The sequence below is a fragment of the Sinocyclocheilus rhinocerous genome, unplaced genomic scaffold (genome assembly GCF_001515625.1).
Source record: "Sinocyclocheilus rhinocerous isolate Xijiao unplaced genomic scaffold, SAMN03320098_v1.1 scaffold571, whole genome shotgun sequence".
Classification (NCBI taxonomy): Eukaryota; Metazoa; Chordata; class Actinopteri; order Cypriniformes; family Cyprinidae; genus Sinocyclocheilus; species Sinocyclocheilus rhinocerous.
In genome coordinates this window covers 285,118-305,867 of record NW_015656167.1, presented here as the reverse complement: position 1 = coordinate 305,867, position 20,750 = coordinate 285,118, and the positions used below count along the sequence as shown (strand labels likewise).

Genomic DNA, 20,750 nt, shown 5'->3' with positions numbered 1-20,750 from the left:
TTTTTTTTATTGGTCTTATGGAGTATTCTAATTTGTTGAGATAGTGAGTTGGTGGGTTTTTGTTAAATGTGAGCCAAAATCATCACAATTAAAAGAACCAAAGACTTAAACTACTTCAGTCTGTGTGCATTGAATTTATTTAATACACGAGTTTCACAATTTGACTTGAATTACTGAAATAAATGAACTTTTCCACGACATTCTAATTTATTGAGATGCACCTGTACTAGCGGAATACGCGATGCATGCGGCATGCGCTAGTATGTTAACGTGCAAGAAACACAATCAACAAGAAACACACTGCTGTGTGAAAGGAGCTGAACCGGACAACTTTCTGTAACGTCATACAATGAGAGTTCCGTGACTTGCATGGATGTACGCTAATCTGTGTGTCAACTGGAGGTTTTAGATTCAGTCACTGTGTTCCAATGCTGCTTCAGAGTCTCAATCTCAAATCTGGGGATGGAAGAATAGGAATCATCCTACTGTTTAAATGTGATCATTAAACTTTGAACGGCTATGATTGAATTAATTAAGCGCGAGCACGGCACGTTTCAAAATAAAAACGCAGTTAGCAATCACCAAATAACTCACATACAGTGGTGTGAAAAAGTTTTCAAACAATTAAAAAAACTTGTCCTGTTTTTTAATTGTTTGCATATTTGTCACACTTAAAAAATTAGTTTGATGATCTGAATCTTTTAAGTGTGACAAATATGCAAAAAATTTAAAAAACAGGAAGGGGGCAAAAACCTTTTCACGGCACTGTATATGCCAACTTGCCAAGTGTTGTTCCGATCTACTGATGATGAATAATGAATATTTTATGTAATTTATGGTGTTTAAATCATACCTGTAAACTCACATTTCGGCCAGGAAAGTTTTGATGGCATTTTCTTTTTACATTACCTCTGTATAATGCCTGTAATAACATAATGTTTACTTTATGTAACTGTTCCACAGGCGCCACCCTCTGGCAAAGAATGAATTTGCATATTCACTTATTCACATTTTATGCAGAACAGTGTTGTGAATTCAATGTTAACTGGCATATCAACAAGGTATTATTTTTTTTAAATGTGACATAAATAATTGTCAGGAAGCTTAAAATAAGTTATCTAGGGAAGGGGGGCCTACTGTAACGCTGTAGAGCAGGGGCCTCTGGTTGTCTTAAGGCGCCCCTGGATGTAACCTATCATTTGAGCATTTAAGCATTTTATTGATTGCGAATTATGTTAGGGGGAAACATATTGTAGGCGTATTGCCTATATTAAAAGCATAATAAACCAGAACCGTGTCACAAATTCAAGATATGTTTTTGTGTGCTGTTGTTGAGATAATTATTGTTCACATACTGGATTTCACCATGTAGTGGTGCTTACATTTCCTATTTCCTACATTACCACTTAGGGAAATAAAGGTAGAAACAAAAGGTTTTTTTTTTGCATTTTTTTGAACCAATCATTACACGGGGTGCTTCTCAGTACCATAATCAAATGTTCCCTCATTTCAATTCTGAACTGCGAGAAGGAAAGAGAAAGCATGAGTTTGAAGATGCTAAACACATGCTTTTATGTCAAAGCACCTGGTATATACATACATTAAATAGTTTTAAGTCATGCTTTACCTTTGTGGTTTAAATAAATTTATTAAATCCTGTACCCACTAAATTACTGAAAGAGTTGTTACCTGTAGAAGAACCGCTTCTCAGTATTATTAACTCGTCGTTATCTCTAGGTCATGTCCCAAAACCATTCAAGCTGGCGGTTATTAAGCCTCTTATTAAGAAACCACAACTAGATCCTAGTGAACTGGCAAATGAAAGACCCATTTCAAATGTCCATTTTATGTCTAAAAATTTTTTTCAAGTTGTGTCTGCTCAATTGTGCTCCTTCCTCCAGAAAAATGATCTCTATGAAGAATTTCAGTCAGGTTTCAGGCCCCACCATAGCACAGAAACTGCACTTGTTAAAATTACAAATGACTTGCTTCTTGCGTCAGACCAAGGCTGCATCTCATTTCTAGTTTTACTTGAACTTTGTGCTGTGTTCGACACCATAGATCATGACGTACTCATAGATCGATTACAAAACTATACAGGTATTTAAGGGCAGGCTTTAAGATGGTTTAGATCCTACCTGTCCGATCATTATCACTTTGTCTATTTAAAAGGGGAATCATCTCAATTAATGCAAGTAAAGTATGGAGTGCCACAAGATCTGTCTGTTGATACTCAACTATATATTTCAACAAGACCACATGAAACATCTAAATTATTTAAGCTAACAGAGTGTTTTAAAAATATAAAAGATTGGATGACCAATTATTTTCTGCTGTTAATTCGGATATTACTTATTGGACCAAAAAAACAGTACACAGAATCTCTTAATTACAATTTGTATCTAGATGGATGTAATGTCACTTCCTCTACAGTCAAAAATCTGGGTGTTATATTAGACAGCAACTTTTGAAAATCATATTTCCCATGTTACAAAAACAGCATTCTTCCATCTTAGAAATATTGCAATGCTATGGACCATGTTACCTGTTTCTGATGCAGAAAAGCTAGTGCATGCATTCATGACCTCTAGACTGGACTATTGTAATGCACTGCTAGGTGGTTGTCCTGCATCTTCAATAAAAAAGCTACAGGTAGTCCAAAATGCAGCGGCTAAGAAAACATGATCATATTACCCCAATTTACAGTCTCTCCACTGGCTACCTATTAAGTTCCGTATCAGTTACAAAATATTACTACTTACTTATAAGGCCCTTAATGGTTTTCGTTCCTGCGTACCTAACTAGTCTTCTATCATGCTCAATCCATCATGCTCCCTAAGGTCGCAAAACTCTGGACTCTTGGTAGTACCTAAGTCCACTAATGTATCTCATTACCTTGTACTTCAGTTATATCTGATCAATTACCATTCTTTTGCTTGGGTTGAACACATCATTTGTGATTGGTTGGAACAGCAGCTATGCTAATTTTGTCTCTATTTGCTTCTCTGTTTCTGCCACGGAATTGGCATCCCGAGGTAAATAGGAATTACACAAGCTTCAGTCTGGATCAAGCCCTCAAGAAGATCTGAAATGACCGAACACCTGAGAAGACCCCTCAGAGGACCTCAGATGATGCCATCCCTGAACCAACATACAAAACGAACAAATTTTGCTACAAGTTTGATCGCAAACTTGGCCCCGCTCCCTACCTCGCACCGGGCCCCGCGTCAGCTAAGGACGGCCCTGATCGCAACATATAATCATCACTGTTAATAGTGTTCACCGTCTGTTTGATTACATGTCATTAACTAACTGCATGATTTCTTCTGTACATTTCTGCCATATGGACATCAACTTGACACTTATAGGCTACTATTAAATATGAAAAACATGAAAAAATGAAAATTTTCTGTAAATCTGCTTTGCAACGATTTGTATCGTTAAAAGCACTATACAAATAAACTTGAATTAAATCTTGATTTATTAATGATAGCCAGAAATGGGAATCTGAGGTTACATCCATGGGAAAACAGATCAACTGGCTTAATCATATTATTTGTAAACTACACAACATTTCTTTGCTTTCAAATAATGTAATTCTCTCAAATGTACAATATACTAGACTGGACTATGTAGGGTATATGTGACCCTGGACCACAAAACCAGTCTTAAGTCGCTGGGGTATATTTGTAGCAATAGCCAAAAATACATTGTATGGGTCAAAATGATAGATTTTTCTTTTATGCCAAAAATCATTAGGATATTAAGTAAAGATCATGTTCCATGAAGATATTTTGTAAATTTCATACCATAAATATATTAAAACTTAATTTTTGTTTAGTAATATGCATTGCTAAGAACTTCATTTGGACAACTTCAAAGGCGATTTTCTCAATATTTAGATTTTTTTTGCACCCTCAGATTCCAGATTGTGTCTCGGCCAAATATTGTCCCATCCTGACAAACCATACATCAACGGAAAGCTTATTTATTCAGCTTTCAGATGATGTATAAATCTCAATTTTGAAAAATTGACACTTATGACTGGTTTTGTGCTCCAGGGTCACATATGTGAATCAATCAAATAGGTCCATGATCAACAGCACTCAAATAACATTACCTTCTAAAGAATGCCAGGTTTATGTAATGGAAAGTTAACCCTGCGTTTTTCCTCTGTGTATTTTGTTTCTTGTTAGCTGGTCGTGAGACTCCTGTGTGGCGTTGATTCCCACCTGTTCCTTGTTTTACTTGTAAACACTCTGTTCTGTGCTGAATCTTTCACCGAGTTGGTTAATTTTTGGCCTGTTCCAGTTGGTCTGAATTGTTCCTGGATTTCTCTACAGATTATTTGTCTAGTCCTGTTCTTTTCTCTTCTTTGCCTGTCAGTCTGTCTAGTCCAGATAAATCACGTTGTCTGCAGCATAGTCCAGTTGAGTTGCTCGCTTGCTCCTGGTTATCTCTGCCTTTGTCTCTATTGTCAATAAATGGCAGTTCTGTATCTGGGTCCTCCGTTTCACACCATGACAGGTGAGGCATATGATGAATCCTTTTTGTGTAATAAATGTATACTCAGTTACATTTTCCACTGTTAAAAGTTTTTATTCTAAAGGAAATTAATAGCACTTGCTACATATTGCAGTACACAACACTGAATAGCATACTGAAAAATATTTTTATTTTAAACATTGTTCAATATGCTTTTCAACGGTGAGTACACTCAGATGAGATAAATAACATTCATAACAGAGGTCTGGAAAAAAGTTTTTATGCTACATAAGACCCATAAGAATAAGGTTGTGCCCACAGCAGAGCCATATGAAGAAATTTTTCTTACAATTTTTCTACACAACCTCTTCAAGCTCAACTAGAAAAAAAAATCATAGTATTTAATTTTTTTTTTTTTACAGATAAAAAAAAAAAAAAAAACTAACTATAAATAGTGTGGTGTTGTGCAATGATATTTGGTAGCTAAGGCCATTTATGTATATTTTTCCATTGAACATTTACATTTTGAATATACCAGTGGTGGCAAAGAAAGAGAAATGTCATGGGTTGATGCATAGTGGTATCTGATTTTCAGTGTAATCGACAGGCTTTATGATTAGTAACAATAACAATAAATATATAATAAAAAAAAGCTGCTACTAATAACTACTGACACTGGGGCAGTACCTTCAAAGGTACTAATTCTAATATATATAGTATATATAACCTTACCCTTAAGTTTCATACTTTCCTCAGGTTTTATAATTTGTAACAATTTCATCCTTATACTAATTCAGATTTCAGTATGAAACAAAAATCATATTGTAGTTTCTCTGTCTCAGGAACAAGGCACTAGACATTAATGTTGGCTTTAAAACTTGGTTTGTAGTGTTGATGTAGTAGATCCCATTTTTTTCTTGTCCTCCATTTTAACATCAATTGTCTCAACATTGATGGGATGTTTGGAAGACTGGTTCCGTTTCTTCTGTACACTGAAGTGCACTCCATAAGAGAAGTAGATGAGCACGCCTAGGTTTTGTAAGGAAATACAATTATACTTATGATATACAATTATTGGATTAATCTGAAATGGCCATATATGTCAAAAGTTTGGATAATATTGGTAAAACACTCCTGCGAATGATGTTCATTCATCACATGGGTCCTGGTCCAGTGAAGGTTGTTTCATACATGCAAAAATTGCATGTCATTAATTTGGCAATTTAAAATAATACATGGTGTATTTGTCTATTCTTATAATCTTTCCTTTTAGTTTTTACTAATACAGCCTATTAATTAAATAATGTTGTGAAAGGTTTGCTGACTAAATTGTGATTGAAAGAGTTTGATAAGATTTATTTTTCAAACCTTCTCCAAACCACATTCTCACACACTCATTTCCAGACAGTGCTTTTTAATTGTTTATATAGGACTCTATATAAATAGTCATGTTGTCTTACCCAATGCCATCCACACTGCATAGCGAATCCAAGTTTCACCCCCCAGCTGGATCATTAAGTAGACATTGAAGAATGTACTGAAAATTGGGAGTAGTGGCAGAAGTGGGACCTACAGAAAAATGTGAAAAGTTTCTGAAGACCAACGCAGTCTTGAACTAATTCTAAACAGAACATTTCAATGTTCTTAAAGGGGTCATGAACTGCCTTTGTTTATTTTGTACTGTTCTCTGAGGTCCACTTATAATGATATCAAGATTTTTACATCTTCCTCTGCGGAGGCAGTGCTTATCCACACCATTACATCTTAGAGTAGAGCATTCCATAAAGCTGTCGTTTTGGCAGACTGGCTTCAATATAAGCTGTTTTTAGACTAACAAGAAAGTTTTGAGTTCTGAACCTTACAGGATGTTTTTATAGTTGTTACGCGTGCTTCGCATACGCCCCGTCCGAGAGTCTTAAATGGCGTACTAAACAGTGTTCATAATGTCTTATTTTTCTCTTGTTTTCTCTAGTTCCTTATTGGTTGAGCTGGGGAGACGAAGCTATAAAGTGGAAGGAGGCGGACCCTCCAGTGCTCTCTACCAGCCACAGTTTGCTCCGCGGCGACATCGCTACGTACCTTTTCTTAGTTTGTAATTTTAGTTTGGAGTGGGGAGTCCCAGCTTGTTTCTATTAGTTTAGCCATTTCTACCTTTGTTGCTGGGCTCCCCGTCTCCTACTTCTGGTTACTTTTGTGAGTAATTTGTGTTAAAATAAAGAATTATTTGGAAGACACCAGCCGTTGTCCATCTATTATGTTATGTGTCCCTTCCGACTCCTAGATCCTTATATAGGGACCGTAACATAATTGGGGGCTCGTCCGAACATTTTTTCAAATCACGTTAAAAGCTTTGTTCACCAAAATTACATGGTTGGGAACTTTTTGTTTTTCGGATGTGGTTTAATCCGATTTACGATAGTTTAATTGCGAGACGCCTCGCTTCGCGCTATATTGTACCAAAAGCTTTAGTCATTCTTTACATTGTATATAGGCAAAACGCTTTTTATTGCGCTAAATGGTAACTTTAGTGTATTTTTCACTTTCTGTTCCCTGTTCGCGCCAAGCTTTTGGTGTATTTTTGAATGAGTGGAAGTGTAGTGACGTGGTTGCCGAGGGGTTTTCCAGTCATCGGGAATTCCGTGCGGCGCATTATAAACGGAAGCGTGCGCGCGCTGGTGGACACGGTTATTTTGTTTTCATGGGAAATGCAGGTGAGTGAAGTGTTTTGTCTCGTGCACTGCGTCCTTTTTGTCCTCTGGTAAGCGTTTTTTTTTGTCTTGTTTTCGACTGCGTGTTTTTCGGTCTCATTATGGAATTTAGTCTAGAGGACTTTGTGGCTCACCTGAGCCTGGAAGAATTTGAACAATGCACTAAAAATAATCTGTTCTCTAGTGCTGCTCATTTCAAAGTGACTATTTCAAAACAAGAAAGAAAACAAGATATTAAGTATCAATTGCACACTGCTTTAGCTGAAAGGAAGCTTCTTCCTTTTGTCAGCGCTGTACCTTCACATGCTGTTGCGCATCCCGATCCTGAGCTGCGTAAACTGGAGTTACAGGTGGAAATGCGGCGCTTAGATCTTAAGGAAAAAGAGCTCCAGCATGAGTTTGAGTTGCGTAAGTTTGAAATAGAGGAGACAGGAAGACGTGAATCAGTCCGCCTTAGAGCTAGACCGTTAAGCAGAGATTCTGCTACTATGGAGACAGATTTTGATGTTAATAAATGCATTCGTTTAATCCCGCCTTTTTCTGAGAGAGATGTTGACAAATATTTTGTGCTGTTTGAGCGGGTAGCAATGACCTTAAAGTGGCCTACAGAGTTTGGCCTCTCCTTCTGCAGTGTGTGTTTACGGGTAAAGCCGAGGAGGCGTATGCCTCTCTCTCACCTGAGGCAAGTTTAGATTATGACCAGGTGAAGTCTGCAGTTTTAAGGTCTTATGAGTTGGTTCCTGAGGCTTATAGGCAAAAGTTTCGACTTTATAAGAAAGCCGAGGGCCAAAGTTATGTTGAATTTGGTCGTGAAAAAATGGTACTGTTTGATCATAGCTTTATGATAGATCTTGATATAGAGTCTAAGTTATCCCCTGATATTAACTCTGCCGTGTGTCTTCCATCTACAGTCTCTGATCCCATGGCGTCATGTGAAGGTGGCGTGCACAGTTCGCTCCATACTGCGAACTAGACCATACTCCTAGATCCTTATACAGGGACCGTAACAATAGTACAATGACCTCTTATGTGTTAAAAGATCAAGGGAATTTTGGTTTCTCAGTTCATGACCCCTTTAACAACAGTGGTACTTAGTACTTAGAAATAATATACTTTAATAGAAATCCTCAAGTGCGAACTGTATTTAAAGTTTTTAGACACGTAACTGCATGTTAATTGCAATTAAATGAAAATGTGTTATATTACCAGGTGATGGATAAATTTAAGACAAAATTGCATAGGGTTTCATTATTTGGCCTAGTGTTTATTTCATGTTAAATTGATGTAAAGCACATTTCTGCTGTACGCCATGCTAATATAAAATTGGAAATTATTTTGACCTACTGTATTGATGGTAATATTCACACATTTTATGACGGAGTTTAATGACATTTTTGTTACTGATTAATGATTTTGTTATTTTGGTACTGTGTTGGATTGTCGAATGTAAAATCTGGGCTCCAAAGCAAATCCACTTGAGAACCACTGTTAGAATAACACATTCATGCACATTTTATGCATTACTTGTTGCTAAAATGTTGTAAAAAATGTTGTTGCTTTTTTTCACCCAGTGAGTGACAGCTTACCATAAATGCAGCTTTGGTACCATTCTGCGGCTGTCGCCAAATAATAATGATAGTCATGACAAACGCCACCGAAACCAAAGTGATCATCAAAATCATCCACCACTCCTCAATCAGACCAGCTTGTACACCTTTTGTGATGATCACACTCAGGATAACCGCAAACACAACTAGAAATCACATTAAAAGTAAAAATGAAGTGGAGAAGAGAGAGTTAGCATGAAATCATTATAGCATAAATTTAGGTTAAATGAACTTGATTGTTGATCTGGATAGGTTTCATTTTCTTGTCCTGGTATGATATTGGCTATTATTGATCTGGATAGGTTTCATTTTCTTGTCCTGGTATGATATTGGCTATTATTGATATTTATGATAATTTGCTTCTATTTTTTACTACGCACCTGCTCATATGATCAGGAGTTGCAGTGGCTTTTCATTTGTAGCATAAAATTGCAAAAAATATAGAAATACCCATAAATCAAACTAAATTAATGGTGCATTCATGTCGAAATGATTTTATTTACAAGTTTAGCGCCACCACACACTAATAATTTCCAAAAAACGCTCCGGTTACTCACGCAACCTCGGGTCCCTGAGATAAGGGAACGAGCATTGTGTCGTCTTTTGACAACTTGTATGGGGAAACCCCTGTTTACTCTGTTACTGAAGCCTGATTTGTCAACGTTTGTGTAGCTGCACAAACCAATGGCGCTCGAGCTTGCCAGAGGGGGTGGAGCCAACAGCTATATAAGTCGGCCCGGAGTGCCATTTCATCAGAATCAACGACTGAAGCAACAGCCATCGATTCGTGTGCAGCTATAGCAACAAGTCTCACGAGTTTGTTTATAGGAGCAAAGGAAGCAAAGTTTCCTTACTTTTGCAAAGGAAAACCAGTCTCCTCTTGGCTTATATCGAAATCCTCCAACATTTTTCTTTGCAAATCCTCGGTTTGTACTTCCAATTCAGTTTATTACGTTTGAAATATGGATATTTTTCTTACAAAAACAAATGGATTCGCTACAGGAGGCCATTATTCACCCCCTGGAGCCGTGTTAGGTACGTTTTATTATGGATGCGCGCGCTTTATTTGACGACTTGTGGACTGTTCAACTGCAACACTCGCTGACTGCAATGATAGAGCTTGGAATAGCCAGGACAATTTTTAATATAACTCCGACTGGATTCGTCTGAAAGAAGAAAGTCATATACACCTAGGATGCCTCGAGGGTGGGTAAAACACAAGCTAATTTTCATTTTTGAGTGAACTAACCCTTTAAGCTTGGTATTTCCATTAATTCTAAGGTATTTTTACAAAGAATTATGGCTGCAGCAAATTAGTATTAATCATTAAAATGTAGCATATGTAGTTTGTATTTATTTTGTGTGCTACTTTTAAGTGCTAATGCTTTTTTGGAGAAACTATTTATTTAGCTGGTTTATGAGAAGACAGGCTTGTGTGACTAAACTACAGTACATTTCCCAACATTCTCTGTGATTGTGCAAGAATGATAACATTTCTAATTTTCTGCATAGGCCTAAATGTTTTTTTTTTTTCTAAGACAATGCTTTCTTTCTTAGACAAGAGAAAAATAAATACTGCCAGCATGTCCAATTTACGGAAGCATTAGCTACACTTCCTCAACATAATCATACACTTACTCATCAGATGGAAGCATGAAATGATAAAAACTGAAACTCACTGGTAAGGATGGTTAGCACAGACACAACTTTAGAACTTGAAGCAGATGCATATTTAGGGGGGGAAAAAGGATTCCATTTCTTCTGAACTTCTGGTTTCTCACTGATCTCAGCTGGCTCTGGTTGGTACCTGTGTGGACAAAAATAGTTGATTTTAGTGCACAACTGTTATTATTGTAAGTAATGTACTTTAAGCACTGCTGTCTTTTTGTGTTTGCTCTGAATATTTTTTGTTTGCTCTGAATATTGTGAAAATTGGTAGTACTGAAAATGTGCAATGTACAATAAACCATTTTATTCTGCATTGCACATTGTCAGTACTACCACAGGCAAAAAAAAATGTTTTGGGGGAAAATACTAATTATGTACACTGTAGAAAGTGAGACAAAGGAGAAACATAATACTTTAATGAAAGACGGAGATAATTCAAATAAAGGTAGTCCAAGGGAAAAACACACAAAACAGCTTGTGAAAAAAATACAGTTGACAGAGGAGTATAAATATACAGGATATTGACTGACTTAACTAGAAACAGGGGACAAACATAATCAGAAATCACAGAAACAAATAAGGGCATACTGAGAAACCTGGGGAAACCAATGAAAGGAAGACTGAACCACAACTGGAGAATCGCCGAGCATAACAGAGCCTGGGAATCAAATGCTCAAGAAGTAGCTGCTGGAGGTGGAGACCAAAGCAGAGTCAGATCACAGGCACTGAGGACCACTGAGCTGGCAGATTGGAGGAACAAGGCAGTGCCCAGGGATCAGACGTCCAAGTTGGAGCCAGTGGGACAGAGATCAATGGCAGAGACAAAAAAAAGGCCACTGTGACACTAAAGGGATGGAGGGCCAAGGTACAGCTGAAGGACTGAAATGGATCAATAGACCATTGCAAGGCTGGAAGGACAAGGGGCCCCAGTAGAAGGACCACAGTGGAGACAAAGGATCGGACAGCCACGGTGGAGCTGGAAGGGCCCAGGTGGAGCCTAAGGGTAGGAAGTGTTCAGATGCCACAAACTCTAAAGAACACAGTGGATCAGGAGACTGTGATTGTGCCGATGGAGCCGGAGGACTGAGGAGCTGGTGAGGAGTAGTCAGAGGAGCCAATGATGACCATGGCATAGTTAGAGGAGCATGACCAGTGGCCCTGTACATAGCCAGAGAGGCTATGATGCAGGGCAGAAACAACTGAGGAGGAAGGGCCAGGGACCTTGACAGAACCAGAGAGACTATCATGCTGGATGGAACCAGTGGAGGGGAAAAGACTAGGGACCTGGACAGAACCAGAGAGTGTGTGGAGCTGGACAGGACCAACAGAGAAGAAATGTCTAAGGCTCCGGATGGAATCAAAGAGTCCAACAAGCTGAATAGGACCAGTAGAGGAGGAAGGGCTTTAGAGGTTCAGACTTAAATCCTGGATGGCCAGGTCAATAAGCTCTGGCTTCTGGATGGCAGGTGCTGGCTCCAGGACAAACCGAACGTGGGCACTGGGCACTCCAAGATGAACCGAGCAGCAGGTGCTGGCTCTCAGATGAACTAAGCAGCAGGCACTGCTTCCAGGACGAACTGAATGGCAGGACAGAATGGGCCTCTGACTGAGGGTCTATGATCGTCATGGGTGTATGCTCAGGGTCTGTAGCGGGTGTGATGAGGCTCTGGGGGGCCACAGAGTGATTGTGTTCCTTTCCTCCCTTTTCCCCCCACAGTGAAATGTTTAACTGGAGGGCCAAATCTGACAATTAGCACAGCGACTCTCGAAGACCACCAATGGACAGCCATGGTTTAAGGGGTTTATTAAATCCATCATAAAAATCCAAATGCACTTTATTAAACAAATAAAATGAAGATAATCTGAATAAAGTAGTCCAAGGGAAAACCACGTACGGAAGCAAGTAAACACAGAACACGGGAGCAAAGGAACAAAATAACCTTGAATGAAACTTAAAAGTCCTTGACCCAAATCAGATGTGACAAATTATTGATTACTGCTGAGGAATAGCTGCTGAAAACCTTCTATAATAATGTCATCATTTTTGTCTCGAAAATGTGAACTTGAGTAAAAAAAGAATGTGGGTTGTTATTAGCATCACTTCATAATGTCATTTATTTTGACATTACGTAAGTTCACATAATTGCATTGTAGTAATGACAAAGAATAACCCCCCCCCCAAATTGTCAGTTGAAAAATAGATAACTGTTATTTGACCGTACATTTTGGCAATTATGTAATTTTCATCAAATTGTGTGTTACGTAAATTAAGGTGGCATTACATATTTCAGTGTGAATGTATATTCTGTGTGTTTTGTAAAAATCTGTGTTGGTACATCAGGAATCAACAATCATAAAATCTACGATACCATTCATGGATTTTTCTTTATATTATTTATATTATGTATTGTGTTTGAAGCTTACCGAAGAATTAAGATGCAGATGGCTACGAGGGTGTAGGCAAAGAGCGTTCCAATAGACATCATGTCTACAAGAGCCTTCAGGTCAAACACCAAGGCCATTATTGCTAAAAACAGAAATAGTTCACTAACAGAATAACAGAGCCAAAAATGAAATGAAGACAAGAGGCTGGTGTGGTAATTATGACAATAAAGAGATTTGATTTGATTTGATTTGATGTTACCTAGGGTATGTCATGTAGATTAGTTACTATTATCATGGTGTATCACTGGCATGTGTTCTCAAAGAGAATTACCTGCTATTATTCCAGAAGAAAGTGTGGCGATGACAGGGCTCTGTCTGGAACTCATGTTACTCAATGGTTTGAATAGCAGTCCATCTCTGGCCATAGCAAACAGCACACGGGGCATAGGAAACATGGACCCCAGCAGACTGTTGAGTAGTAAACAAATTGCATTATAATATTGTTTCATTAGTTTAACCTTGTAATTTCTTTTACTATTTTGCACTTTTTGAGCAAATTACTTGCTACTTTCTCATAGTGCTCTTTTTACTGTGTACAGTTAACTACTGTAAGTTAAAAACTTATCTCCCATAGAGAACCTAGTGAACCTGGATGTACTGGTGGTTTAGTAGACTAAAGAACCAAACAATAAAACAGATTGTTAATGATAAAAAGGACCGTTTTGACTATATCCACTGATATATATAAAATAATTAACTTCTGTTCTGATATATCCTGCACCAACATCAATCCTTTGACAACTGTGTTTGACAATAGAGTCCTGCATTATGTATACTACATTTGATGTAATGATGCTAATTTCACCAAACTGATGAACAGCTTTCCTTTTTAGTTTATGAGCATCTTCTCTACTATCATCTTACTGATCACGCAACACCGCTTTTTATAGTCCTATAACAGTATGAGTTTGGCATAATAAGTGCCTTATGGGTCAACATGTGTTGCATCACCTTGTTGAGAGAGCACACAAAGATCCAACAGCCACAGCATACTTTGCAGGATCCCAGCCCACATAGGTGAAGGCTACAGGTAAGGGACTCTGAACATTTAGTTGGTAGTAGGGCATCATGAGGGTGAGAGCAGCCGAAACGCCAAAATAAGCCACAAAACAGATGAGAAGAGAAGCCACAATTCCTATAGGGATAGACTTCTGAGGGTTTTTGACCTCCTCACCTAGATAAAGGAGATAGAGATTTAAAAAGAAAAAGATAAAACATGCACACACACACACACAGACTGTAAAAATATTGAAAAAAGTACTTTAAAAGTACTATGTTCCAAGACTTCTGAAGCGGTTGTTGTAACTATCCAACACAAATGACTTTCGATCTAAATAGTCCTTAATCCACAAACAGAAATATCCAGGATCATCTCCAGGAGTACATGCACGGAATGATAACTGACCAGGAACTGAACTAAACGGGTGTAAATACACAGGACCTAATGAGTAAATTAAAGGGGTCATATGATGTTGCAAAATTGAACATTATTTTGTGTATTTGGTGTAATGAAATGTGTTTATGCGCTTTAAGGTTCAAAAAACACATTATTTTCCACATACTGTACATTATTGTTTCTCCTCTATGCCCCGCCTTTCTGAAACGTGTCGATTTTTACAAAGCTCATCGGTCTGAAAAGCGAGGTGTGCTCTGATTGGCCAGCTATCCAGTGCGTTGTGATTGGCGCCGTGTAACATAACACGCGCCATGTAAACATAAAACCATGTCTGCATTTGTGATAAAACGTACTTACAGTCTGTGAGTCAGAACAGCCGGCATTGTGGTCTAGAGTGAGCGGAGGCCGGCAGCTAGAGTGAGCGGAGGCCGGGGGCTAGAGTGAGTGGCGGCCGACGGATTCGACGAAGGACCGGCCGTCGGGCTTGCGGCAATCACATGTGGCGACCCCGGGCTGGACTCCGCTTCGTCCACGGTGAAAGCCGATCCGGCAATCCACAGCCGGATCGGATCGGCACAAACAAAGTTTCGCTTACACAACGAAACACACGGCAACAACAATACTACAGCGAGAATCAAAGTTACACTTTCTTTCTTTGTGTGAACATTTGGGCAGCGTTATGCAAATCTTCCCACATCGTGACGTAGACATGTGGGGGGGTGTTAGAACGAGCCGTTTTAGGTAGGCGTGTTTAACTCTTAACTTTTATAAAGAATATCTCTTTGGATTTGAGACTTTAGTCTTTGCAACTTTACAGATCTTCTTTATGCACCAAGAGCTTGTAACACTCCAAAGAGAAAGGAAAAATTTTTATCGCATCATATGACATATGACTTTAACAAGAACAGGTGGAAACAATAGGTAACCATGGAAACAAAGAGGCCCACACTAGGAAACTAGCTCTGCATCCCAAAATTCATACTATCCATCCTAAATAGTATGTGAGATTAGAATAAGTGTGTCCCAAAGCATAGTATGTTGAAAAGAGTATGCCAAAAGTCCCCGGATGGTCTGCTATTTCAAGTAGAGTTTTTTGAAGTGTGGATCTATTCACACTCTATGGCTAATATTTCCCACAATGCATTGCGCTTTGGCGAAGGATTTGGTTCAGAACTACAAACACGAAAAAAAGTGTTAAAAACTACAAACATGGTGTGACCGACGAATGGTTTGAGTTACTAATAATCAACATTTAACCTAGTAAAAAATATTTATTTAATGTTATCTGTGTTATACTTCATCTGCAACAACATGAACTTTTATAAACAACCGTTCGGCCATTAACTTTTAAATGAATCATTATGCAGAAAATATGAGGAGAGTTCTCCACATGAAAGACTCACGGCTGGCAGATCAGCGTGCTACTTCTTTTCTTTCCAATACGGTAGAAAGTTAAATGAAATTAAATGTGGAGGATGTTAACTGTGACAAGATGATTGACAGGCCAGTTTACAGTGACTTGGTGCGTGTACAGGTGCGACAGAGCATATGTTAAATACGCAATTGTATTATGTAATAGTATGTCCCAAAGCTTGCCTACACTTCTACTACATACTCAAAAGTGTGTACTTTTTCTTCACCAAAAGAGTAGGCCTATACTTTAAGGTTGTAGTATAAGTAGGCACATTGGGATGCAGCATAGGTCAGCTGAGGGGGTGTTTACAATACATTTTAGGGGCCTGGAAAAAAAAGGGTTTCAAAGTGCACGTTTTTGAAAACAATATTACATTTACATTTAGTCATTTAGCATACGCTTTTATCCAAAGCGACTTACAAATGAGGACAATAAAAGCAGTCAAAACTAACAAAAGAGCAACAAGCTTCTAGAGGGTACATAACTCTGAAGTAATGAATTTAGGTAAATGGGTGCAGAGCCAGTGGTGGTTTTGTAGGCAAACATTAATGCCTTGAATTTAATGCGAACAGCTACTGGTAGCCAGTGCAAATTGATGAACAGAGGTGTGACATGCGTTCTTTTCGGCTCATTAAAGATTAATCTTGCAGCGGCATTTTGGATTAATTGTAGAGGTTTCATAGAAGTGGTTGGAAGAAATGAAACAACAATATGGTTGTTGTCTCTGTGTAAACTACAAAAACACAATTTTGTTAAAACAGTCATTTGCATGTGTATTACGTGTTCAGTCTACAGGAATGGGTATGTGTGCAGGTGCCTAGTGTTTCTTTACTTTTCATTTCATTTAATTAGATATTGCTATTGTTGAAGTACCTGTGGTTGCAATGCAGTCAAATCCCACAAAGGCATAAAAACAGGTAGCGGCACCAGCAAAAGTTCCCTCAAAACCAAAGGGAAAGAATCCTCCAGTTCCAAAACTGGATAAAGTTTCATTTGAGGTTGAGAGATTTCTAAACAAAAATAGCAATGTTAAAAAATTATTTCAATGTATTGTGGTAATTTAAAAAAGTAATTAAAATGTGTGTTAAACAGTTTCTCAATTTCCTAGTTTAATTTTTTAAGCTGTTGATTTAAACCACGCAGTCAAAGTCTTTACCATTACCACACATGCTCTGGAAATTTCATAATGCAACATACGCAGTTATTGTGTAGTTCCAAATTTCCTCCTCTGTTATCTGCCAGTTTCCAATGTCACCCTTGATGAATCCAGCAATGATGACAAAAACCAGAACTACAATATTTATAGCTGTGAAGATCTTATTGACAATGGCAGACTCCTTCACCCCAAATGCAAGGATACCTAAAAAATTAAAACAATCAACATAAATCTAACTCATGTTGATTCAAATTACTGTATCTTAACATAACTCATTTATTGACACTATAACAAATTTACTGTAAATCTTACTTGCCTGCCAAAACCAGAATAAGGCCAGCGGCGAAGAAGTCTGGATAGGGAGCGAGGCCAGGTAAATTCATTGGTGTATTTTCACTCAAATAACTGGCAATCTTATTTCCAATCAAGTCATCGAAAGTGCCACTCCATGCTCTTGCCACACTAGATGTACCTGTCATAAAGTCATTCAGATCAAGCAATTCAGTTATACAAACATTCGTTAAGCAGGTTTATAGGGCATATAAGAGTCATGTAATGTCATGAAATAAATCTTGTAAGATTAATATTACTGATTAAAATGATTGGAGAATGTTAAATAGTTTATGGAAAATCTTATTTGAACTGAGCTGCGTTTGCTAAAGGCACTGCGAGTTCATGTTTTTTTAAGACTAACGCTACACTAGTGACTATGTAACTTTTTGCCCTCTAGCGGTTAAAAACTAGAACGGCTTGCATCCTGCGGAAGAACATTGTTTTGGTTGTGCTCCGGCTTGCTCCTCTATGCGGACGAACGTAATTCGAGGAAAGGTTATACAGCAGTATAGGGAGGAAGGATACATAAATACCGCTTTTTTTTCTTTTCTTTTTTTTTGTTATTTGAACCTAATGATCTGTGGTATTTATATTTTTTTACATTGTGACACCCGGAGCCGGAGTTACTTTTCTCTGTGTACAGGTATGACATGACACGCACGGGAGAATGAGGTATGTGTGCAATTTCCTAAGAAATCTCTGAAACATAAATAATTATTATATTAAAAGTGTATTTGGGTAAAGACATTTATTGCCCTCTTTCTTAAATAACCCTTATTTATTTATTTTTATTCGTCCATTTTTTTTTACCAAAAAATATATAGTGTACCAAGTAATATATTATTACATCTTAAAGGGACAGTTTGCAGAAATATATACATTTTTGTCTTAATAAACTGTATTTACATCCCTTTTTATTTTCTATCTGCTGTGAAATGCAAAAGGAGATATTAGGCAGAATGTCCACACTGCTCTTCTCAGTTGACCCTTCGCAGGGAGTTTGATTGACAGGCGATCTGACCAATCATAATGCCGAATCTGCCATTTTTGTCTGACAAACAAACCAGACAAGAGAGTAGATTAACGTCGGTAAGCTTGAACTTGAAAAATAGTGTGCATTGACGTCTCTCTGCGGTTGAAACGATACCTTCTGATGTTCATTCATGTTTATTTCATGCTATAACTAGTAAACAGGTGCTACAGCGATCTGTTATGAGACATTTATGATTTATGAACATTTATTGTTTGAATTTCTTAAAAAATGTGAAGGCTGAGACTTTGTTTCATACCAAAAGTAACATACTCTGCCTTGTTTGTCAGCGCATTGTCAGTTTTCTCTTTGCTCCGTGATGTATTTTTCACTGCGTGAGAACATGATGTGTGACGTGAGAGTGCCATGGTTTGTCAAACATAGCAACAGTAATGAAAGGGGGACGGGTCTTTGTGAAGGGTCAATTCAGAGATTTATGCTTCCAGTCTTTAAAAAGGACAACAAAAAAAATTGTTTGTATGACTTTTGTGTTTTATTGTCCTTTTGGCAGTTTAAATCACCATTTTGTTTGGAATGGAAGAATTAAAGTCAAGTAACTCTTGAATGGCATGAGAGTGAGAAAATTGAAGGCAGAATTGTCATTTTTGGCTAAATTCTAGGTGTCTAGGTCTAGGTAATGGGTGTTGTCAATATTAATGAACAACAACCGCCAGCTCAAATAAAGCATACTGTTTGAATGGACTGTTAATGCTGGGCATTAAATGTTTGTTCTTACCTATGATGTATGACAACAGTAAGTTCCAGCCGGTGATGAAGGCCCACACCTCTCCGACAGTGACGTAGCTGTACAGGTAGGCAGAGCCAGTCTTGGGCACTCGGGCGCCAAACTCTGCATAACACAAGCCCGCAAACACAGATGCCACTGCTGCAATGAAGAATGACACAATGATGCTGGGACCAGCTACTGTTCTGGCAACCTCCCCAGAAAGGACATAGACCCCAGCACCAAGTGTACTTCCCACCCCAAGGGCCACTAGGTCGAGTGTGGTTAAGCAACGCTTGAAGTTGGACTCTTCACCATCAGGCTCCAGTGGCTTTCGCCTCGATAGGCTCTTCAAAAAGGACAGCACCTTGTCACAGAACATCCTGAGACAAATAATATAGGTGATTATGTAATATTTCATATATGTCTATCATATGTTAATAATAGATATATTCAAGAGAAGCACATTTCTCATCCTGTGCATTCTGTAATTAAAAAGTTGCACTTCAAACATTTGCTTTTCATAATTTTTTTTACAATGTAAGTCTTTGTTATTCATTCATTTAAACCCATTTGGTCATTTTTATCATTTATGTTTTTTAAGTCAGCTAATTAGTAATTACCCAGTGTTTGAAATGTGTTATGTCAATAAACATGCCTTGCCTTAATTATTCAGTGTGCAGCTGTGAAAGACTTAAATGTACACAGCGCTTCCGTGATCAGGAGATAATAATAATAAATTTGATTTGTATACAACCTTTCATATATAAAATGCAGCTCAAAGTAATTCAAAACAACAGCTATGGCAAAAAAAAAAAAAAAAAGAGGAAATAAGGGGGAAAAAATAAAATCATAACCAAAGGGATGTAAAATATATAAAGCATTTGCTCTTCATTGTTTTATTACAATCTTTTATTACATCTTTTTTATTTATGTCTCTCTTTATTATTCATTCTTTGAAACCCATGTTAAGTTAATTTTCAACCATTCTTTTTCCTTAGTCCTTTTTAAATTATTTTAAATGTTTAAAAATAATATGCCTATTTAAAGCACTCAAAATTACACTTTGTATGAAATGTGTTTCATGCAAATAAGTTAGCAGAGGGTTAGAAGAAGAACTACCTATCGTACATAAAATGCAGCTCAAAAAAGTACTTTATAGGTCAGATCATAAACTATTTAGAAAAAGGCATAAACTATAAAAAATAAAAACAATGGAAAAAAGTGAAAAAAATAAATAAATGGAAAGGAGTTGAGCGAAAAAATATACAATGAAAAAAAGAGATTTGATATATAGTAATAAAAAGATAAAGAACAAATAGTTTAAATGCTTAGAGCTCGTATAATTTCATTTAGTTGAACATTTTGGGGCATAATGGCTACAAACAGCTGTTCTTTTATAGTTTACATCAGGGCTGTCCAAACTCGGTCCTGGAGGGCCGGTGTCCTGCAGAGTTTAGCTCCAACTTGCCTCAACACACCTGACTGGAAGTTTCTATACCTAGTAAGAGCTTGATTAGTTGGTTCAGGTGTGTTTAATTAGGGTTTCCGTACCCACTGTATATATATATATATATATACATACATATACATACACACACAGGTTTCCATTTTTTGTGGGGACTCGCATAGGCGTTATGGTTTTTATACTGTACAAACCGTATTTTCTATCGCCCTACATCAGGGCTGTCCAAACTCGGTCCTGGAGGGCCGGTGTCCTGCAGAGTTTAGCTCCAACCCTAATTAAACACACCTGAACCAGCTAATCAAGCTCTTACTAGGCA

At 37.7% G+C, this 20,750-nt stretch overlaps 1 protein-coding gene across 1 annotated transcript; it reads right to left on the bottom strand.

The window, feature by feature from the left end:
- Positions 1-5,298: 5,298 nt before the first annotated feature.
- LOC107719755 (cationic amino acid transporter 2-like) lies at positions 5,299-19,348 on the bottom strand. Its single transcript, XM_016527252.1, has 11 exons — positions 18,979-19,348; positions 17,196-17,351; positions 16,921-17,083; positions 16,597-16,733; positions 13,865-14,087; positions 13,185-13,321; positions 12,893-12,995; positions 10,480-10,607; positions 8,780-8,946; positions 5,946-6,054; positions 5,299-5,514 (listed from the first exon to the last, which is right to left on the bottom strand). Exons 1-11 carry the CDS (start codon positions 19,346-19,348, stop codon positions 5,357-5,359), a joined length of 1,851 nt encoding a protein of 616 aa, XP_016382738.1. The 3' UTR covers positions 5,299-5,356.
- Between the last annotated feature and the right edge of the window lie 1,402 nt (positions 19,349-20,750).

Bases quoted from the DNA above. Each gene is read 5' to 3' on its own strand.
- LOC107719755 (XM_016527252.1), bottom strand. From the start codon at position 19,348: ATGTTCTGTGACAAGGTGCTGTCCTTTTTGAAGAGCCTATCGAGGCGA. The intron at 17,084-17,195 runs GCAAGTAAGATT...TTAATTTTTTAG, and splicing joins CCTTATTCTGGTTTTGGCAG to GTATCCTTGCATTTGGGGTG. The intron at 14,088-16,596 runs GTACTTCAACAA...TCCTTTATCTAG, and splicing joins TGACTGCATTGCAACCACAG to GTGAGGAGGTCAAAAACCCT.